Source organism: Aythya marila (assembly GCF_965140915.1).
Source record: "Aythya marila genome assembly, chromosome: 3".
NCBI lineage: Eukaryota > Metazoa > Chordata > Aves > Anseriformes > Anatidae > Aythya > Aythya marila.
Window position 1 is genome coordinate 28,882,029 of NC_139044.1, and position 23,504 is coordinate 28,905,532.

The 23,504-nt window shown below is 40.6% G+C and overlaps 1 protein-coding gene across 1 annotated transcript in view; it reads left to right on the forward strand.

The window, feature by feature from the left end:
* The window catches only part of DRC8 (dynein regulatory complex subunit 8), a gene marked incomplete at its 5' end in the record, with an annotated part of 31,401 nt that extends 8,959 nt beyond the window's left edge, over positions 1-22,442 (forward strand). The window contains 6 exons of the mRNA XM_082758075.1: positions 9,870-9,954; positions 14,242-14,314; positions 18,959-19,041; positions 20,897-20,939; positions 21,043-21,109; positions 22,150-22,442. Of these exons, the coding sequence (XP_082614201.1) occupies positions 9,870-9,954; positions 14,242-14,314; positions 18,959-19,041; positions 20,897-20,939; positions 21,043-21,109; positions 22,150-22,280 (482 nt within the window). The 3' untranslated portion in view covers positions 22,281-22,442. The remainder of the gene's footprint in view (positions 1-9,869; positions 9,955-14,241; positions 14,315-18,958; positions 19,042-20,896; positions 20,940-21,042; positions 21,110-22,149) is intronic.
* Positions 22,443-23,504: the final 1,062 nt, after the last annotated feature.

Consider the following 23,504-nt stretch of genomic DNA (forward strand, 5'->3'; position numbering starts at 1 on the left):
TAAATATTTTTATATGTATTAATATTTTATATTTATATGCATTTACTGCTTTGATTAACAAATTACAATCCCCTTTTCTGGTGGCCTCCAGAAAGAATTGTGTAGATCCAGGCAAATTAATGTCTCTATTTCAGAAGCCTGGGCTTAGGGAGGCTGCCAGGGGTCGTAGTATAGGAAGTGATGCAGAAAATAGCATTGCTCCCCCACAACATATGGACAATTTTATGTTACAGCAAGCACCTGTCAAAGAATTTGCAGAGGTAGCAAGGGTATCCCTCAATATTGAGGGATATCAATCAATATTGAGGGATATCATCAATATGGATCCTGGTGAGGAGTGGGAGTCAGGTGTAATACAGCAGCTGCTCAGGAGGCTGTATCGCTGTGAATCAGGGCACATAGGTACGGGTTACTGAGCGCTGAGGACACAGGCTAATACTCTGTGTGGACTGCTGTGGGGGCTGTTTGTTTGCCCACTGCAAACCAGGCAAAATAATGGCACCTTGCAGGAGCAACCTGAAGTGACGGCAGTAAAATGGGTTTGATGACCCTGGCACAGGGATGTGTACCATGAGGGAAACTTTTTTTAACCACTGCTGCAGAACCATACCAGACCTAGAGGGGAGGTGACAAAAGATGGTGACTACTTACGGCTTCTTTTCCAGCTTGAAATGGTGTCAGCCACAGGCTGGTCTGTTCTGTTACAGCATCAGATCAAGGATTTTATGAGCAGCTAGGAGCTGGACTTCATATCATAGCAGCAATAGTTTCTATACATACTTGGTTTCTCAACAGGTGAAGCAGTTTATTAATTGTCCCAGTAGATCTCTTAGTTTTGGTTCCCACATGTATTTAAACTTCTGAATCTATGGTGGGTTAGAATGCTATAGAATTTAAAATACCCTCTACTGAACAATCAAAACGTAGGGGAATATTCAAGACAACTTGCTGCATCAGCTGAAGTTACCAGCAACTTGTAGCCCCATTCATTGCTGCCAATGGACTGTCACAAACTGGATATGCTTTGCATTTTACAACTTGGAGGTTGAAACACACAGTTTTTATACCATTCTTTTTAAAGCCTTTAATGTATTTCTCAACTTCTAACTGAAATAACCCAAAAATTTCCATTGTGGTTGATCCAAACTTTAATTTTTATTACTGTCATTGTTCTATAAAATAATCACATTTCCATAGCTAAAGCTGGAGTCAAGACAATGCTTAAATTTTCACTTCACTTTATTATATATTTTGCCCATATTACAATTGTCTTGCGTAAAGAAGACAAAAAGGAAAAAAAAGTGTATTTAATATTTTTGAGTTGGAATTTGATGTAGCTTTTACAGTTCACTTTGCCACTGCCTGTATCATCAAACTGACAGCCTGCATTTTATTATCAGCCATCAAGTTAATAGCTTGAATTTTCTAAAATCTTATTTGCTGGTGGTGGTTTTGTTCTCATCATGAGATGAGGACATGTTCTCATGAGATGTTCTCATGCCAGAGGGCTGTGCAAAGATTGTTCTGATTGCTCCACTCTGAGTTCTCCACATTGTGTATCTATTTTTGAATATATAGGCCCTTTTTAAAGCATCTTTTATTCATTTTCCATAAGGCAGCCACTGTGGTGAAAACAAAATATTATTTTTTCAATTCTCACATATAATGCCATTAAGAAAAGAAGTGTAACAATAGGGTGAGGTTATGCACTTAGCCCAAGGTTGATTACATACATGGTGGTGGGTGTAGGGTTTTGGTTTTGTTGATTCATGCTGGTGAGGGGGTTTGCCTGTTTATGTCGATAGCACATGGTGTGTGCTGTGACAAACGTAAACAACAGGGAGCGATCGTATGGCTCGTCCTCAAGAATTCTGGAAGACAAGAAAAAGCTCTTACTGTTCCTGAGATTTAATTTTTACTTCCTTGAAAATGCTTGAAAGTGACCTCTCCAGAAACCAGTTAAGCTTTTTTCTCCTTCTACAGGAGGCAGACTCAAACTGAGTTTGCTAAGTGCCGTCTGTGATAACACGGGATGCTTCTCATCTCGGAGGGAAAGCATTATCCTTTTCCTAAGTCTGCGGATCATAGCTTGGATCCCCAGATGGGACTAGGTAGCACTGTCAGTGAAGATTTCAGCTCAAACCTTTCTTGGGACCTGCTGTATACCAAATTTTGTGAAGCTGCTTCTTTAACTCTTCATTCAGTTTGAACAGCAGAACTCTGGAGACGTTTCCTGTTGGTGCCGTGAATACTTGGGGTTGTTCCACACCCCAGTCCTTACATCATGGTTTTCCCTAGAGACTACAATTTCATAAGACTCCTTAAGATCCCAGCCTGCTTGAGGATGACGAGCAGTGTGAAAGTCTTGCTTAATGCTGGAGAGTTTACGTGGCAGCCGTGTGAGGTCCCTGCTTACCCGGGGCCCTTGGCCCGGCTCCCTCGCAGTGGGAACCTGCTGCCTGGGAGCTGCACGTTCGAGGCACGGAGTTACAGCTGGAGCTGTGCTTAACGGGAAATGCTTCAGCTGCTCAACTGCAGTGTATATAGTCGCTAGGAAAATGTATTACCAGATCTTTCCCTGTTCTGCCTCACAGATGGCTAGCAAGGTATTTGTTGTAATTATTAGCTGGTAGAAGCATTTCCTAGATTCCCCCTAATTTACTGTCTGGATGGATTAACCCAAATCTTACATATCCTTAAACTCATGGGATTTTAGTTTTGGCTGCAAAGAAACATTCTTCAGATAAGGTTCTAAGAAAAAACTTTCTAGTGTCTATTGAATGGAGTCCTGAGTTTTGCTTTGCACTCTTTTGAGTCTAGGGAGTGATCTGATCTGTTTTCTTCAGACTGCAATTGAGGACCAGCCTTATCCCTTCTTTGGAGGAACTGAGGTGCTTTATAAACCTCTTGTTTTAATTCAAAATCTTTTCAGAATTAAGATTCTTTTCAACAAGCATATATTATGTCATTATATATCACAAGACACAAAGACATACTGGATATTCTGCAAGCTTAGAGCTCAACCACATTGTTCCTTCATTTTTCATTATTTACTGTATTTGTATTATGCATGTTATTGGAGTTCAGAGCAGACTCGTGCCCACACATTTCTAGAGCGTAGCACACCATTACTGTTTCAGCATATTAGGTTGGCTGTACAATAAGCTTTCTCTGGAATTAAGGTCACTAGCCAAAATCTAATGCACACCTTTCCTTCAGCAGAGAAGAAAGGTCTTGCCAATAAGTCAGATTGAAATGACCTCAAGATTATTTTCTGGCTGTATACCTTTTCCTTAGTAATTTCCTTGAAATAGAATTAGTTAAATGCTGTAAGTTTTACTTCTCTGGAGTGGGGAGAGGTTTCTGATTTATTTTTAAGTGAGTCACGTTCCCAAATACACTTCATGAGGGCAACATAAACATTTGTGGCAGAATAATTTAGGGAGTGTCATACTTTGCTTTGGAGTTAGGAGAAAGAAACAGTAGCATCGAAACACCTTATGCTGATAAAATCTCTAAGAATTCATCTTATGAAACTGCACTGTCTTTCCCTTTGTGCTCTGGAAACAAAATGCCTTAATAAAACCGATGACCTTATTTGAGAGGGTTTGAGATTTCACCTATGCTGGTGATGCTGGGTGTTGTGACTGCTTTTTAAGATCTTGACCCAGGTGGTAGTTCAGTTAACGCTTGCTTAAAAGCCTGATTAGATCTCATAAGAGCTAATTGATAACCTCTCCTGAATTGCAGTTGTGAAGCCTATCATTATAATTATTTGTTCCCTCCATATCTAGGAAAATATTCTTTTCATTAGGACTACAGTCAGATTTATTTATTTATTTATTTATTTTAATTCTTGTGCCCTTATTACATTAATGTTGTGAAATTAGTGTTGTGAAGAATTTTGGAAGAGCTCAGATGAAACAGTGGCTGGAAACATCAAAAAACAATGATTTTTGCTTTTTTTTTTTTTTTTTTTTTTGGTTAATTTCTTTCATCCTTCTGCCTTGTACACCTAGGGAATAAATTGGGAATTGCCCCTAAAGGGAATGTGTACAGGTTTCACATATTCAGGAACAGCACCATTCTCCCTCTGTACTGGGGAACTGTTACTGCATCTTGACACATTTCTAGGATTTTAACTCTGTATTAAAGCTGTTGATCATCAGAGGGGAAAGAGCTGTTTTGGCTTTCTGCTTGTTGGCCAAACCCTTTTGTGGATCATGCATGAGCTCAGATTTCAAGGAGAGACTTCATGCTTACTTTTTTGTACCTTTTCCACCTCCAGCTGGCAGAGATACTCCCCAGAGCCCAACCACCTCCTCACCTCTCCTCTTTCATTGGCATTATGTGGCAAGACAGGTAGAGCTGCTTGTGATTTGGGGGGTGATGGCCAGAGCTGGGATTTGCAAAGGGTGCACACAGGGGTCTTATGGAAGCTCGTTGGAGCGGTGTTAGCAGGGTGGTTGTAAATACCACAGCTCGGATCTGTGAGCAGAAGGAGAAGTCTCACTGAAGATGAGTGGCAGTGGCAGGGGGCTTGAACACTCACGTTTTCTCGTGTGTCTGCCTGCACAGTCATGTCCCCTCTCATGTCCATTGCCCTCTTAGAAGTGTTCCTCTTTCTTCTTGGCTGTCTTCGCATCGCATTCTGAGTGTTTGAGCCTATAGGATCAAGACGGCTGCTATTTTTTGGATTGAAATGATGGCTAGTGGGAGAGAGAATAAATGGTTCTGGAGTAGTAAGAGGGCTTAGGTGTACCCACTGGTACAATTCTGTATTAAAATATTTGTAGATCATTGTTTATGAAGGTAGATGTTTCAGGTTTGTTGAGCAGTAACATCAAGGAATAAAGTCAAGCCCGTGGGTGCTTCTGTGAATCAGAATTCAATCTTAGTCTTTACGTGGTTGAGTACCACATTGTATAAATAGGCTCATCAAGCTGCATTGAAATGAAGTCTTTTCCCAGGAGCAGCAAATACTGCTCCCTAGCATTTTCAGAAGTTGTTTAAGGTTGGCCTTCATATTCTCTTGATGCCACTTATTTCTTCAGGTGGTTTCTTCTCTGTGAAAGGAAGGGTTGGCTTTTTGAACCATCAGAGCAACTGGCCTGAAGGAAGAAAAGGAAGCAAGCTCATACAGTTAAATGAATGGTAGAATCTAGCAAATTTTCAAGTATTTTCAAGTTTCTAGTATCAACTAGAAATCACTTTTTAAAATGCTTATTACTCAAGGGTCTGGCAGAGCCACTTCTGTTTAATTGCTTCTGTTCCCTACGAAGACTGAAGCTGTGGTCTTTGAAGAAGAAATGTCACAACAGGGACAGGTGTGCAGTTCATGGGCTGGCTTCAAATGGCCCTCAAGTGCTAGGGAACAGTCTGGACAACCTGGAGAGGAAATAATTAGTATGAAGGAACCAGATGAATTAGTCTGGGAGTCCCAGTTCCCTGCCAGTCTTACTTAACTGGCAGTGTCTAGAGCTTTATCTGGTTCATGCTAAACAAACTGGGAAAAATATGAAAGGATAGTATGGGAAAGGAGACTGGTAGTGAATGCACTTTTTGGTTAATGGATCCGAGGGATGGATTTTAAGACATCCAGTCTTCTCATTGCTTATGTGATAGAAAAATAAATAAGAATGAGAAAATGAGGAAAAAACACGCAACAAAAACACCATTTTACCAGCATAAAAGTGGAAATAGTCTGGCTTTCCTAAGCAGAGCATTTGAGGCACTAAGTAGTTGTACGTACTCGTTTCCCCCTGTACTCGGCTCTGGTGAGGCCGCACCTCGAGTACTGTGTTCAGTTTTGGGCCCCTCGCTACAAGAAGGACATGGAGGTGCTTGAGCGGGTGCAGAGAAGGGCGACGAAGCTGGTGAGGGGCCTGGAGAACAAGTCCTACGAGGAGCGGCTGAGGGAGCTGGGCTTGTTCAGCCTGGAGAAGAGGAGGCTCAGGGGCGACCTTATCGCTCTCTATAGGTACCTCAAGGGAGGCTGTAGCGAGGTGGGGGTTGGCCTGTTCTCCCACGTGCCTGGTGACAGGACGAGGGGGAATGGGCTTAAGTTGAGCCAGGGGAGTTTTAGGTTAGATGTTAGGAAGAACTTTACTGAAAGGGTTGTTGGACACTGGAACAGGCTGCCCAGGGAAGTGGTGGAGTCACCATCCCTGGAAGTCTTCAAAAGACGTTTAGATGTAGAGCTTAGGGATATGGTTTAGTGGGGACTGCTAGCGTTAGGTCAGAGGTTGGACTCGATGACCTTGAGGTCTCTTCCAACCTAGAAATTCTGTGATTCTGTGATTCTGTACTGGAATCTTCTTTGGCACACTATGTTTCAATGTTTGTTTATTTAAGCCATTAGAAGTAATCAGGTAATATTTGTTTTTGATATGATATATTGTTTTTCTAGTTAGAATTACTGAGCGAAATCTTTTATTTGACCATAGCTTAGGTTTTTCTTTCTTAGAAACTGCTGAAAAATTGCAGTTCAACATGAAATCTTCATCGATTTACCCACGGAGCACAGTCCCCTCATACAGAAAAATTTCAGTACTATAGGGCATCATATCTGCTGAGATAACTGCATGTTTCATCTGTTGATGGCCTTCCTGAAGGTATTGTTTTAGACCTTTATCCATCACTTATCCTAGAACAGCAATCTGTCTTTGTTTTCTCTCCCAATGTGAGGTTTAGAGTGAATCACAGAAGTCTTTCGATAACTAGCTTTGCCATCCTGAACTATGTTGAACTTTGTTGGCCTCCATTCCTAGAGGAATGAGAGAGATTTAGGCAATAGTTTATTAGGTGTTCACTCAACTTTATGGAGTCTTTGAGAGGACTACACTATATTTTATTTTCTTCCATGGATACTGCTCTTGATCACAACTTTCTCTCAGTTCTTGGAAGAAATATAGATGATCTGGTATCTAGATTAAATCATCATTTTCGTGTCATTTCAGGACATCTTTTTGCCAGGCCTCTTGAAATGGGTAAGATTAAAGTATAGTATTTTAATGGATGGCAAAAGCTTGAGAAGGCTGGATGGCTACATTGTTCCAGCACTGGAAATGTTTCCCTGCCCCCCCCTCCCCCCATGGTTAATTTTTATTTCTACAGAAGGCTCAGTCATCAAGCCAAGAATGTACAGCTATAAATATTCCTTCAGCATTTCTCTGTTGCAAGACATACTGTACAACTGAAGCACCTGATCTCATGAGGGTTCAACTCTAACAGTGTACACTGGAGACTGGATCCGGGACTGTCCTGGTTTCAGCTAGGACAGAGTTAATTTTCCTCCTAGTAGCTGGTAGGGTGCTATGTTTTGGCTTAGGATGAGAAGAGTGCTGATAACACGCCAATGTTTTAATTGTTGCAGAGCAGTGCTTACACCAAGCCAAGGACGTTTCAGCTTCTCACTTTGTCCTGCCAACAGGCAGGCTGGGGGTGCAGCAGGAGCTGGGAGGGGACAGACCCAGGACAGGTGACCCAAACTGGCCAAAGGGGCATTCTGTACTGTATGGGATCATGCTGAGCAATATCTAGGGGTGGCTAGCTGGGGGGATGAGCCAGCTGCTCGGGGTTAGGCTGGGCATCGGTCTGCAGGTGGTGAGCAATTGCATTGTGCATCACTTGTTTCATACACATTATTAGTAGCAGTACTATTATCATCATTATTGTTATTATTACTGTTATTATTATTATTGTTATTATTATTTTCCTGTCTTAATAAACTGTATTTATCTCAGCTCACAGGCTTCATTTTCCCATTTCTCTCCCCTATCCCAGAGAGGGAAGGGAAGGGTGAGTGAACGGCTGTGTGGTGTTTAGCTGCCAGCCAGGTTAAACCACAACAAGGACTCTTTGAAGGCACTGAAAAAAAATCCCATCAAATTAGTTTGAGAGTAAGTATTTAGGGCCTTTTCCACAAGGAATCAGGTCCTCCTAGATTTACCTCTGTTTTTTGGAAAGGAGCTATATGTGCTATATGTACTGCTTAGGCACATAAAAGGCAGGGACTATTGTCAAGCTGTGAAAAAAATACAGCTTGTCCTGTGTCTGGGCACTGAGCAGGGCTCTTCTTCCTTGATGTGCTCCAGTCTCCAGCTGATTGCACATGTACCTGCCTATGCTGCCCTCAGGGGACTAAACTCAGAGAGGAACACTGGATATATTGCTACCTTTCTTCTCTTGAATATCCTCTGGGGGAGTTCAATGCCAAACCTGGGCAGAAAGCAGCAGGCACCTGTGCCTTTTTAATGGGACACAGCTCTGTTCAGTATTAAAAAGAGCTTTCTTAATTTTGTGTTGATCCATTACTATACTGAAGTTCTTGAAGCCAGTGGTGGGTTGACCATGGCCAGCTACCAAACACCTACACAGCCGCTCTCTTCCCCTTCTCAGCAGGACAGGAGGAGAAAATGAGTTGAAAAAGGTCACGGACCAAGATAGAGATGGGGAGATCACAAAGCCAATGTTGCTTTTAGTTATGTTCAGTTCTGATACACCCTTTGCCTGAAAACAGGTATTTCTGTCATGAGGGGAAGAGAGCAAATGGAATAAATGGTTGCATGTTGCAGACCCTGGGATTCCCAAACTGTTGGGATTGTAGAAAGCTAGGTATGAATTTGTTATGTTTGTGGAAACAATGTCCAGTGGTTTAGTGTTGGTTAGAGCTGCTCACAAACACTTTTAACACCAGATGAGCCTAAAGAAGAAAGTAAATCTGTTCTAACACAGAAGAGTTATGGTGTATTATTATGCTGAAAATACAGAAGAGAAGTGTGAAAATGAGAAAGCAAACTCAGAGTATACCAATACCAGTGTGATATTCAGGCTGTCACTCAGGTGTTCCCTGTGGAGGTGTTTCTGTGGAGGCCATTACACTGGCTCACAAAACACTGCCTTCTGGTCCTGGTCTGCAGGCTAGAGGTTGGGGCTGTATTTTGCCACAGGAACCAAAAGGTTGACTCTATATCACTTTGCTTCCTATAGTCTATTTTTTCTTTTGGAGTCAAACTACAACGTTAATAAATGGGCTAACTGATTTGCTCTTTATTTGCTCCTCCTTGCCAGGGAGCTTGAGAAGCACCCTGAGGGCCTATTTCTTTTTGCTGGAGGTGGAAGCCTCCCTCTCTTTACATTTTTTTTCTTCAGAATTTATTTCCTGATACTTTTCTTACACTAGGAATGCCATTTCTGGCTTTAGATGAAGTGTAACTGTGATAACTTGTGGTTCTTCTTTGGCCATTCTTTGAGATATGACAAGCAAATGCAGCAAATTACTCCTTCCTCTTCCCTGTGAACTTCTTCCTTTCCAAACTGTTGCAATAAATTATTAACTGAGCACTGTGCACATCTCTGCTGTCTTTGTTTCTGGTTCTCAGCCTTTCATGTTATGGCTAACGTAGTGGGCACGTGAGCACTTATATTTCCTGGATGCAGAATCCTGAACAAAGTGACTTACCCCATCTCAAGGCAAGCCTGGGCCCATATTCTCTCTCCTTGCTCATTCCACTGGCACCAAGGTGTCCAGGAAGGGCTCAGGCACGTAGTACAGAAAGAGCTGTTGCACACTTTTAGCAGGGCCCACACCTGGCCAGCCAGGTGATCTTGCAGCTGAGACACACCGTCAGCACCAGACTTGATGTAGCTGCAGAGCCATAGCAAGGCCGTGTTGCTAATATAAATGTCAGACTCTGCCTTTACAGTAGGGTTTTTCAGAATAACTACTGCTTCTTCAAAGTACCTCTCCTGTCTGCCCCTTTATCCGTTCTGGTGCTTCTGCTGTCACAGTACTCAAATTGGAAATAAATCAATTGGTAACAGCTCAGTGAATCTTTCTTTTACTTTTTCTATGTTTCTTTTTGCAGATGGCGCAGTAGCTGAAATTGAGAAGAAGATTATAGAAGCTTTTGAGGTGTTTGACCACGAATGCAATAAAACTGTGGATGTCAGGTTTGTAAATATCTTCACACAGAAATATTACAGGCTCTACTATGGAGATAAATAACTCTCCAAACTTGTGTCTGCTTTACCAGAAAATGTAATTGAAACAGTCTTTTTGGCTCTGATTTTACAAGTATGTCTTTGCTTGTTTAATAAACGTTTTGCATTGTTCTGTAGTTGAAGACTGAGACTGGCTTGAGAAAGGGACTCACTTGGCTGGGACTGGTGGAGCCAAGAAGCAAGAGGAAAGTGAGCCTAGACAAGAAGTCTAAGGCTATAATTATTAGTAGGAAACCTCTGTTCCAATAGCTCGTTGGTACTGTGTCCTGGTCCCAAATAGATTCCTTCACTTTCAGATTAGTCCCAGCACATCAAGGAGTGTCCCTGCCCGTCTGTGTTACCTGCTCTCTGTAGGTGACCCCAGCTGCAGCTCACCCCACACATCCCTCGTCCTCTGGGGTACGGTGAGGGGCGGATATTGTTCAGATGTGGAGGTGTTTTTAGGAAGCCTGGAAGAGACTTGCATATAAGTTGATTATATAACAGTATGTAATAATGAAGATAAGGACAATCATACTTGATTGTACCAGAAGTCCATTTGGCTGAGTACCCTCACTGATCTACTTGAGAAAGGAATAGAAGGAATTGAGCAAACACACAGTATTTCTTCTTTATTTTACATCTGCAACGTGGATTTGAGTGACTCCTGACTTTCTACCTTATGTTAGATAGCAAATAATTGTTCTCTATCAGTGTTATGTATACCACTGATGATTTCATAGCTCTCTGTCACATCCATCCTCTGTCACTGTAGTTGAAAGCCAAAGAGTCCAGATGCATTTCATCTTTAATACGAAGCTGTTCCATAGCTGTTTAATAAGAAGCTGTTCCTCATCAGTTGTTTTTTGTGCTTCTTGTTCAGTTGTTTTCTTTTTGAAATGGGATGACCAGATGGGAGTCAGGAAGGAGAACTGCATGTGCAATACTTTTAGCATGCAATGTTATGGAAATACAAACAAAATATATATCTGAGCAAGTAATAAAAAGTTCAGTGAAAGATAGAAACATGGACTCTTAGACTCCTCAGGACATAACTGGATAAAAGATAAAAAGATAAAGTAATTCAATTTTTTAAATTCCCAAATAATTTTAATTCTGATATTTTTAAAGTTTGAATATTTGACAGTGCTACTTCATTTTAACATAAACATCCATCACATATAGCAATATGGCTTTTGTTATAAAAATATAAAATACATATTTATATCTTATTGAGCAGGTGCTGAAGTTGTTATGAACTGTTTTTGTTAAAGCTTACTAAAGGAATTTTTCATATTTCGAATTACTATTTGTACAAGAATCTCACCAGATCTTTTAATTATAATTCAATTAATGAACACAAACATTACAAGGAGGAGAACTGGTTAAATTATGTCATCATGAGATGTTCCTCACATATTGTGTAATAAAACCAAATAGGAAAATATCCTCAAATGTTCCAGAATTCTTTTCTATATATAAAAACAAAAACAAAATCAAAAACAGAGGAGAGACAGGTGCAAACTGTTTATGTGATGGTTTTAGCAATGCATGCTTACTACTGCTTCTAAATTTAAGAAATTATGGTGACTTTCTGGAAGTAAAATGATTATTCAATTAATATAGATAGGGGGAATTTCAGGACATGTCTCTACACTTGGCACAATTTTGTTCCATACTTTATCGAGCTTTTTGTGAAGATGGCTCTGTTAAATCTCGTGACTCATCCCCATCTCCAGGGAGATGCCCAATGCCCATGGACCCAGCCTGGTGTCCTCCTGGCTGCCTGCTCCTGGCTGGGGTGGTGGGACCCCAGTTCATCCTGGGGAGCCCCCAGCCCTCACTGCACCACACCATAACTGTTGTTTATTTGTCTTTCATTTGCATCTGGAGTCTTGTAAAGTCTGCTACACTCTTCACTCTATTCTATAATGGATATAGAGCTTGAGAAAAATATTACATCAATGAAATGATATGAATAGACTTTTTTAATTTCTTTCATTCAGCTAGTATTGTATTCATGTATTCAATATATTTATGCATAATGTATTCAAAATGTATTTAACATAGTAAATGCACTATTTCACACTATTTTTTTTTATATCAAAGAACAGTGATGACAATGAAAAACAATTTATTTATAGCTATGTTATTCCTACGTTCATACTGCCGGGCTGTATCACCATAAAGTGATTATTAATGGTTGACTATCTTGTATCAGAAGGTGGCAGCACAGCACAATTCTTAGCCACGATTGTAGAAGTACGAATATTATTTCCTGAAATATCAGATACCTGTGAAGAATATGGAAAACTACCCTGGCTTGATAAACCAACACCAGGATCTGATAATTCCTAATGCAAATACAAATTAGTAAGAAATTAAGCCTGAGGAAGGCAGTCTTGTTTCATTCTGCTTGTAACACACACTGAGCCAAAGGTATCCATGACTCTGCAAATCTTGTAATTGAAAATATTATATCTGGGGTGAAAACCATGACACAAAATTTTACTGTGTCTGCATTACAAAGCCTGTATGAACAGAAACTCATTTTAACCATCATTTTTGTCAGCTGAAAACTACACAATAGAAACTGAAGCTGCTGAACTAAGTCAGAGGAAGTGGCTGAGAGGAAAACATAATTATTTATCCAGGTCCCTTACGCTCCACGCTACTACCCAATGTGGCCTGTAGCTTTCTGGACCAGAGACACTTCAAACCATATCCTCACGCTGACATAGGCACAGACGGTGCGAAACAGCACCCAGCAATGCAAGCTCTTGTAGGGGCTGGGTTACTTTACTTACATTGCAGTTCTGATGATGTGAGGGCTGAGGCAGGAGTGTGATGGCAACTTTCCTGTCTCTGGCAGTCTGGGATATTGGAAGTAGTGTGGGACAGCTGGGGGGCATGATTGGTGCTGGGTGTTTTTCTGGGGCAGGTAAGAATATTTACAAGAGTTTTATAGCTGGTAAAAATGAAGGAGTGCAGGAGTGAGAGCAGTGTATCCGTACTAGAAATAGGATGCATGGACAAGAATTATAAAAAATAGGACTAAATATCTGAGGTCATCGAAGCCAAACTTCCAGTCATAGAGGGCAGGGTTTCACTTAGTCATCTGAGCAGAAGTCTTAATTCCGCAACTACTCTGTGTGTGAGATTGGGTGTTGCTTTGTAACTATTTTGTGCAGCCAGCCTTTTCCTCTCTTCTGTATATCGTAGTGATTCTCACAGTTTCAATCGGAGTGGGAGCTCCTCAGGACCTATCTCAGGAGGCCAAAGACCGACCTGCTCACTTTTACATGTTTGATGTGCTAGGTTTGAGGTCTTACTGTTGTACTTTGATTTTACAGAGATCTCCTGTCTACCATTTTTGTTCAGCAGTCTGATTTTCCAAATGTACTAGTGAAGGTGAGGAAACCACAGAGTTTTGAAACGTGGCAGCCACCATTGCTGTGGATAGTTTTTGAAATGTACTTGAATTTCTGTGCTGTAGAACTGGACTGAAAATCTCTAGCAATATTATTACTTCTGCTAGTTTGTTTTTTGTTGTATCATAAGTCTCAGTAGTACTTTTAAAATATCTTCTCAGTACTTTTGCTTGTAGTCTGCAGCGTTGTTCAGCTTTAACTTTTTTTTTGGAGTGTGTTTAGAACCAGAGAACAGCTGCACCAGGTTCAGCAGTAAATGCAAGCTAGGAATATATTTAGCAGCAAGAACAGTGTGATGATAAGCCAGTGGGTTAGTCTGTTTGACTCTTGGAGCACAGCAGGGGCACGGCAGGGCTGCCTCACTCCTGACCTTTTGTAATTGTTCTCTATAGCAGTTAGAATTTGTATCTTTATAGTACTTAATGTAAACATATATTTTTATTTGTCACCTTTCATCTCAACGGATGTCAAAGTGTTTTGTTAACTATGTAAAGGTAGACTTTACTGAATTTCTGCCTAATATTTAGAAGACACCGGTTGAAAAGTAACGTGCACACAGTATACTGTAACACAAAGGTAATGCAGAATTTTTTGGGAAAGCCACAAGTACAATTATACTCTTCCAAAAAGCTTCAGGATATTTAATGTCTATAAAAGTAGGCATTGCTTAGTGAGACATAATCTTAAAAGTCCACATACAGATGCTTGTGCATGTGTGTGCTTGTTCATGCTTGCTCCTACGTGCAAGCTCTGAATCAGTGGCTGTGTTCTCCACAGCCACTTGTATTGCAAATGTACTGACACAGATGTTCTTTTGTTCTTACAGAGAGATTGGTTCAATTGTCAGATCACTGGGTTGCTTCCCAACTGAGGCGGAACTTCATGAACTGCTTGCAAAGGTAAAAGTTTTAGATCTTTTCTGTACTCTTCTATCTTAAACTTGTACAAGTTTGGCACTTCTGCCCTGCTGTGTGGGAAAGCTAAGCTCTTGTCCCACACGTGAAGTGTCCTGGAAGTGAATCAGGCAGTCTCTCAGCTTGCCCTGACGCGAATGCTTAGGCTGATGAGGAACAACACTGATGGATTAAAACAAGGAGTCTTTGACTCTCTTTTACCCTAGAAGGTCACTGTGCCAAAGTGAAGGGCTATTTGTAGAAAATGGAGAAATAATATGTTTTTTGGCTCATTGGAAAGATTGCCCTAAACCACAGCCAGATTAGGATATCCAAATCCTAACTATCTCACTGCTCTGGACATACCATAGACAGACACTGGATGACTAACTAACAAAAACTGATTCTTGTCCAGATGTTAAAAACATACATTACATTCCACAAATATGTAGAGGGAAGGTTTGCTGTTTTTCTTCACTACATGTTGCCACTACATCTTATAGCCAAATTGCTCAATTTTCTGACCTTCCTGAGGCCTCTCCCAGTCTTGAGATCTCTCAGTTATAGCTAAGTAATCTTCTCTTGCATGATTACTTAAGCTTGTAAGTCAGAATTCAGACACGCAGACTCTTGGGAGCTAGAGGTACTCCCATTCTCCCCATGATGTGCAGGGGTAAGGAACGTCAACCATATTTCTCCACTGTTTTTTCCTAAACAGTCTTTTTAATTTCCTCAACCCATGCTTGTATCAGAAAGGCTGGTGTGATGGTGCCTTGACAGGGTATGGTTAATAAATGGGACAAAGAAGTGGGAAAAAGACTTTACATTGTTTTTACAAAGTGGTGTGCCTTAGAGAGATGAGAGAAGGATCTTTTATTTTTCTCATCAGGATGCTGGGAATTGGTCTCTCTTGCTCTTTTCCCCTCTCCAATACAATTTTGGGTGATTACAGGCCTGTCTCTCCTCAGAGGCTTGTCTAGTCTCTTGTAGATAACAATTTAGTGTGAGAAATCTTGTGCGAAGTCTTGTGAAAATGACACAACTGCTTCAGATGATGATGTACAAGGAATGATCAGAGGAAAAAGATTTTTAACGTGATGCTGCAATCTATCTGTGGTTCTGTACTCTCAGTACCAGATTGTCCCAGCTTCCACTCACAAAGAGGACGAAGGGGAAAGATAAATTATTGTGTTTAATACAGATATTTTTAGTGGCCCACAGAGTTTGTTGTTTGCAGTAAATGAACAGTGTAACTGACTCAAGATACAGAATTAAGAAAAGGAAGAGGATGTTTTGACCTTCCAGCCAGGGGAACATGGAGATTTTAAGGCCTGCCTCCCTGTCGCAACTTATTTTTCCCATTTTTTAGCATTACTGAACATTTGAGATAAGTAATGTAACAAAGTATGGTGCAATGCAGCTATGAGGTGGAAAATTCTTGAGATTAGTTTGCCCAGAGAAGCTGTGGATGCCCCATCTCTGGAAGTGTTCAAGGCCAGGCTGGATGGGGCTTTGGGCAACCTGGTCTGGTGGGAGGTGTCCCTGCCCATGGCAGGGGATTGGAATTGGGTGATATTTAAGGTCTCTTCCAACCCAAAGCAGTCTATGATTCTATGAGATGCAGTGGTATAACATCTATGCAATTCTTGATTATAAGAGTAGGAAATTAAAGTGCAAATAATGCAGGAAGAAAGAATGCATTCAAGAGTAATGGTTAACCTTAGAGAATGCTGAAATGCAAGTTAAATCTCAAAGAAGGTTTCATGGTGTTTGTAAATGAAACCTTGGCATTGGTTCAGTACCAGAAGCACACATCTTCTTGCAGAATCCTCAATGTATTATGCTAATCACTAATATCAAATTATCTCAATTTATATAAGGTACCATTACCACTGACTATGGTAATACCATTTTATCTTAATCTAGATAAAGTAAAAATTGTCTCTGTAGGCCAGTTTGTAATCATGCTATTTCTCCATTATTTCTGCCCTTTGTAAGCTGTGGTTCATTTCTGTTTCTCATTACCTGTGTCTCTCAGTCATCTATCTTTCTATTAGCCTCATTTTAGCTAACTACCATATGTTGCCTCCAAATTATTCATATCTGCCAAATCGCTATTTATATAAATATTTAATCTCTAAAATTATCATATACTGTTTCCTATGTTGCCTTATGCTAAATACTGTACTAAGTATCATATATCTAGGCCTACTAAGAGAGTTAAGATTAAATGACAGGTCTAGAGATGGTGAAAGCTGATCCAAGGGTTACTACAATGCCTGGAGTTTGAAATCCCAAATTCAGTTCAGTGCTCCACCACAGACCTCCTGAATAGCTCTGGAAGATGGTTTTGTTTCTTTGTGACTCACTTTCCCAAGTGTTACCTGGACAATAACTGTATGACTGTGAGAGCTGAGATATGAAACAGAATGAACACTACAATGCAGCTCTTATGGGAGCTGTGGATGTTCGCAAAGGTGGCAAGGTTAATATATATTTGGTTTACTCACATATCTATCTAATGTTAGAAATAAGATTAATTTTTACAGTTCAAGACATTTCTGAGCCTGTAGACACACTGAAATGGTAGTGGTTCTTTCCAGGTCAGAGGGAGCTGAGGTTGCTCATCACCTCCCAGCACTAGATCTGCTGTCAGGAAGGAAATGTTTCTTCACAGACTGCTTTCTGAAGGCAAAATACAAACAGCATACTAAAAAAAAAAAAAAAAAAAAAAAAAAAAAAGAGACAGATAGACAAATCTGAGGGCTGACACTTTTACAGGTATTTGTTATGTTGAGTTCTGGAGAGGTCATTACCGATGAGTTATTCTGGTATGAAAATTAGGGTAAGCTTCAGCTGTTTGGAAGAGCAGATCAAATGCTTTCTGACTCTTACATATGGTTTATATAACTTAACATCTTAATAGACATTTTGGGTCCTTGTTTCTTGTTGTCCTGCTTTATATGAGATATATTTACTTGTTTCTGATATATAGCTATCCTACTTCTTTTTCTGTCAGTAGAATTGTGAACTAATACTAGTTGAAGCACAGATGTTCCCTAAACCATTCTGTGTGCTGATAGCTCTCAAAATTTGTGATGCATGGGATAGTTCAGTGTATTGACCAACTGTTATGTCATTGGAAAGAAATTTTGCCAGGTATTTTGTTACATCTTTTCAACAGATTGAGCAGTAAAACAAATTACTCTGTAATAGTAAAAGGTACCATTTCATTTAGAAAGAATTAGGCAACAGCTTCATTTCCTACCTAGAGATCCCTTCCAGTAGGCTCACCAAAGTGCTTTTTCAAGCCAATTTCTGCTCTAAAGCAGCAAGAGTTGGTGGCTTCCTGCTTCTGGCAACCAAAATCCTTCAAGAGCACTGGAAGAGAGCAAGCAGCAGCAGTTGCAGCTCTCCGTTGAAGCAACTGGGTGCATCAGGCATCACCCTCTGCTCTGACCCAGCTCCCAGGAGGAAGTTTCTGGTTTTGTCTTTCCCTGGCTCTGTTAGGAGATTTCAAATCAGTGCCTGTTTGAGTCTCCTTTCAATCTGAGCCGTGTTTGTGAAGGCCTAGCAGGGCGTCACTTCTGCCATGTGAGACTGCAAGGCAGGCATCCAGTTTCAACACAGACAGGAATGGGCTAGTTTCAATGAGATGACTCCTTTGGGGAGTAAAACTTTAAATTTTCAGGAAAGAGATGCACTTGAGTTATGGGGAGCAGTTTTTACCATGTTGTTATTCTCCTATGGAGTATAGGAATGCCGTGAGAATGCTGCCAGAAGTCCATGATGTTTTGGGACTAATCTGTTAATTTATTTGGGAGGCAAAGGGAAGCTTTTCTTCATGTAGTATTTTATGGGCTGCCTTATGACTGCTTCAGACTGCCCTGAGTCAGTCTGTCTGCCTCTCTGGTCCTTCCCTTGGCGACTCTCTCTGGCTATGAAACATGTGGAGGCAACAAATTCCATCCTTGAGGTGTACTAAACTGGGGCTATGTCCAAATTAGCACATTAAATGTGCCCAGAAACGTCCTTGGGTACTGAAGCCAGCTGGCACAGAGCAGCCCTTGTCTGTGCTGGCGGATGTTCCACGCAGAGTGGCTGCACCAAACTGCCCGCTGGGGAGAAGGCCCCACGGTCCCAGTGCCTAAACTGGGCCCAGGAGCTAACTGCTGGGGAGAGGGTTTGGTGGCACAGGCCGAAATCATGCTGGGGGACGTGCTGACAATTGGCTGTGATGGACAGTCACATTGCATGGCTTGGGGATGTTCCAGGTCACACTAGGCTTCACTTGTATGAACGCAGTCCAAGTGTGTAAACCTCTATGGAGTTTCTGTGGAAGGTAAGATCGGTTAGTAGGCATCCAGTTCTTTTGCATGAATGGTTTCTAAGCACAAGAGGGCAATATTGAGTTGCTGAAAGTTTATGTAAGAGCAGGCCTGTTTTGCCTGGGATATTATTTCTTCCTCTAATTTCTTTCTATTTGATCACAAGTATTTCACCCAGATGTTATGCTGATATTAAAAACCTGACATAAATACTTAAAGTCCAAATCTGTAATTTTAATGCAGGACTCACCCCAATTTTCTGGTTTTCCTATTAGTTTGCTAATGAGTCATATAGCCTACCATGCTTAAATTTTATTTTTAGGTGGAAGAAGAAGAAGAACCGACTGGATACATTCATCTGGAAAAATTTCTTCCAGTGATGACAAAAGTACTTCTCAACAGAAGGTAATGGAAAGTAGATTTTCTGTGTCTGTAGTTTATTTCGGACTGACATGGTTGATTCTCAGTGAATATATCTACAGCAATTTTATGTAGCTGGAAGGAGTACAGACTTTTTTTTTTATAATTTAAACTCAGTCTACATTAGTGCGATAGTGAGATTTTAGTTCAAAATGACTTAGTTTACATAAAATTATGTTGTACCTTTGGTACAAATAATACCAACTTATAATCATGAATTGTGATATTGGGTAGTTTCTGTATTTCGTATGTGAATCAGAATTAACTTGCTATTTAACGTGCTTTGTGCAACTCTGAAAATATTTTATATGCAAATTAAGGTCATAACCGTTACTTTCTCTGAATGTACGGGTTGGGGTTGCTGAGAAGCATGGTCTGTTACAGTGCATTTTTAATAAGTTGTATAAATCAGCTACATGTTCATGTCTCAATGCGACTGTCGGATACAGTTGAATATACACAACCAGCACTGATGACTAAAGACTGATGATCTAAAATATTGGTTGATCTAAAAGTCTGGAACAAGAATGCTGTTCATTATTCAAAGGTACATAGAAATCTTTCCGTGTACACAGGAACTTGTGCTGTTTTGATATGTTTGCACTAAAAGTAATATTACCTCTAGAAAATGTACATTTCTTTTTCAAGATAGTAACCCAGGGTTTGGGGAGACTCAGTCTGGCCCAATACTGGGAAGCTGTTCTGCCCACAGAGCTCCTTTGGTGTTCTATGCATGAAATAGATATGGGGTTTCCTAAAACCGTCTGGCAGCATCCAGTGGCAGTGGGCACCCATGGGGCTATATCTAAGAGTCTTTGTGCCTATGCCTGGACAGGCAACCAGGAACATTGGGTCCCAGTGTGGTAGTGCAGGCACGTTGCCTTCCCAGGCTTCTGCACCTTTGCTTTCTCTGGCCTTCACGGCACGTTTCTGGCTCCATGCTGGTGTTTGCCCCTTCACAAAGTGATGCCTTGCTGCTCCGGGCTCTCTCCTCCTCCTCCATCCCCCTTCCACACAAACACACACGCACAAAAACACACTTTTCCCAGGCTAGTGCAGACTTGTCAAGACCCACGTTTATCTTTTGGGGCTGTGTCTATAGTTCACTTATCCAAGGGCACATGAGATGTGGATCAAAAAGAACAAGGTCTCTGCTTAGCACATTTGATTTTTAGATAATAAGAGTGAGGCGGGTCTGGGCGAAACAGCCAAGCATTTAGAACCTCCCTGGCTTTAATATCTCTTCAGTATTTTTGGGATATGGTGAGAGACTGCTAGGATGTGGAAGGTCTCCACTGCTGTAGAGGGTTTCCTTTCCAGCTGTGAAATCAGGCACACATATACATGCACACACGCACGCAGTGCTGCTTTCCCTTTGAAATTGTTAGTGACAGGCCTTTTTTTTATAGCTACCAGCCTCCTTTGCTCATCATCAGCTCATTAGACTGTCAAAGTCCCACTAGGTGATCTGTTGCCTAGCTACCGGCCTACCTGGACAAAACTTTGTTTTCTTGGTTTGGCAATTCTCACTTCAGTGCATGTGCTATGTGGAGTGATTCAGCTATTATTGATTCCTACTAACCCTCTCAGCCAGCCTGGACATGCACAAGCCATTCATTTGGCTGCTTAGCACAAGGAGAATGAAAGAGGAATAATATGGAAGACACAAGGGGTAAAGGTATGCACAGTTCCAAAAAGTCAAGCTGGAATTAAATGTGTGACAGACAAACTGTAGAAAGTAGGTTTTCCCTTTCTTCTAGTACTCACATTTTGTTATTTCAGAATAGTACAGCAGCCTTGCAAACAACAACTCTTAACTTTTCTGACTTAATGGTTTCAGCTACCGGCCTATTCCAGAAGATGTTCTTCTACATGCGTTTGAGGTGTGTAACTAAATACTCAAGTACCTAATTGCTGCAAAGAAGTTGCCGATTCTTGATTCACTGTGCCTAAAACCACAACAGTTTTATTCTTTTTCTTTTAAAGGCTTTAGATGAGAATAAATGTGGATATCTTACTAAAGACGAGCTGGTAAAACATATGACTGAAGAAGGTAACGTGACTTTTGTAATATCAGTATTTAAGTAAATAAACATTACATGTGTATATGGCACCTTGAGGTCCTGATTCTGCATGCCAAAACTTGCAGGAGTAGATACAGTCTTCAAACAATCCTGCTGCCTCGGTGAGTGGCTGCAGACTAGAACATTTCACTAGTGAATAATGCAGGGAAAGGACACTTATCTGCCTTTTTGCAGATATTATAAAATAAAACTTTTTATTGAGTCATAATCCAGTCCTGTGTGAATATTTTATAATTCTGTGCATGTCTTTGTGCTTTGTAAGGATGTGACTCCTTTTCTGTCCCCCTGTAAAACTTTAGTTTAGATTTCAAAATGTTTCAGGGAGTTGCAGTGCTCATTCATTCCTACATTATCTTGATCTTAATTCTAGTGCCCTACGCAAACAAAGAGATTCAAAGACCAGATTTAAGTTGTATATCATGTAATCCTCAATATCCCTTGAAGAGCCTGCTTTTCTTGCATGGCTGAGTCATGCTTGCCTGCCTCAAGTACAAAATGACAAACATGCTTTGTGCAAGACTTTCCAAGACCTATTCTCAGATGGGGACCTTGTTCTCAAAGAGGGATGCAGTAGGCCATCAACAGCTTTGAAGCTCCTAAAAGAGTAGAAAGCAAAGGCTTTCTGCTCTTTTAGGAGCTTCAAAGCTGTGGTGTAAATACGAGCGAAAGGAGAGCCAAAAGTGAGAAATAATAGTACTAAAGTACACATTAGAAGAATTAAATCTGACAAAAAGCCTTGCTTTGAAATCCCTGTGGCAGTGACAAACAGGCTGTTTTGGAGCCTGTGAACTAAATGGAGATCAGAAGATCCAGGCGCTCTGCCTCCTTTCCCTGAAACCAGCTGGCTTGGCATGCAGGGCTTTTACATGTGCAAAAGTAAAGGAACTGGATCCTTTTATCCTCTTCATGAGGACAGAAAGGAGAGCCTTGCAAGGGAAAAGCAGGGTAAGTTGCCAGCCCTGAAAAGAATATTTATCAAGACAAAGGGTTAATATCTCTTCTCTTTCAGGTGAACCCTTTACTGAGGAAGAAATGGAGGAGATGCTCTCCAGTGCTCTAGATCCAGAAACAAATACTGTTCACTACAGAGATTACATTTCAATGATGATAGTAGATGAACCTGAAGATCTTCCCCAGTAAAGTTTGAGATGCCGTTTGGTAACAGCAATGTAGCTTGGCAGTTGGTTGAAATTTGAAGTATAGCAAATCTCAGCTTGTGACCTTGTGCTTGTAATTAAAATAAAATCTGTGGAGCTGTATTTCCTTGGTTCTGTATACGTACTGAAATATATTCACACCTCGAAAAAGAGCTCTTGACAGAAATATTGTGTAAGGTCTGGAAAAGAAATCATGGAATTTGGTTTGAAAAATAACAGGAAAAATAATGTTAATGGAGTCAAGAAATGTCCTTACAATTGCTTCTGAAAAAAATAATGGAAAAGTGAGACCTGGGAAAGTGGGTAACAAGTAGGTAAGTGAGTACTTTAGGATGACTGAAATTATGAAATCAAGATAAAACTTTTATATTTAAATGTAGGCCTTGTATGTGTTTAACTAATGAGGCACTGGGTAGATTACTGCTTTTGAAATAATACCACAGATCAAATAAACTTTCTATAGTTTCCAAATTTTGCCAAATATTTGTGGTTTGTTTACTATAGGCAATTAAACCAGTTAGTTCCATTTTATGTCATCCATTGGCATGTAGTGTTTTGCTTCCATTTTAAACATGCAGATAACACCCAGACCAATGTTGGAGTCAAATTTACAAACAAAATAATCCTTAGAACATTTCTGTTCAATAAACAGTTTCCCTTTCATAACCAGTTTGAAAGTCGGGAGCTTAAATTGTTAAAAATTTAGGAACATAGGACTGGAATTTGATTTTCATGAATGTATGAAGCAGTATCTTTTGAAAGATGTTAGTGTAGAATACTTGTCTCCAGTACCCTTGATAAAAGACTGCTGCAGACCTCAGTGCTCTTAATCATTTTCTTGACTGTTTGTGTACTTTAAGGGCACAGCAGTCCTCATGTGACGCCTTTTGCTCTACCCAGTTGTTTCACTTGAGCTGGAAACTCAGAGGAGCTGTTCTCAGACACAAGAGAGCTGCTGTGCTTCACGAAGAAGAGGTGAGCACAATCTAAATGTTGTGATGGAAACAGTTTGAAGGAAACCTTTTTTAAAATTCTCTTTTTGTCTCTATCCCAAGTTGTCTTTCACTGACATTTTCTTAAGCAGTAGGGCAGCAAAGAGTTAATGCAAATAAACATTTACCTGCTTCTTAAATGGGTTTCCATGTGGGAACTACTGTGGCACTTGTCCTAAGACTCAGCAATGCACTGTTGTTAACACATTTACTGT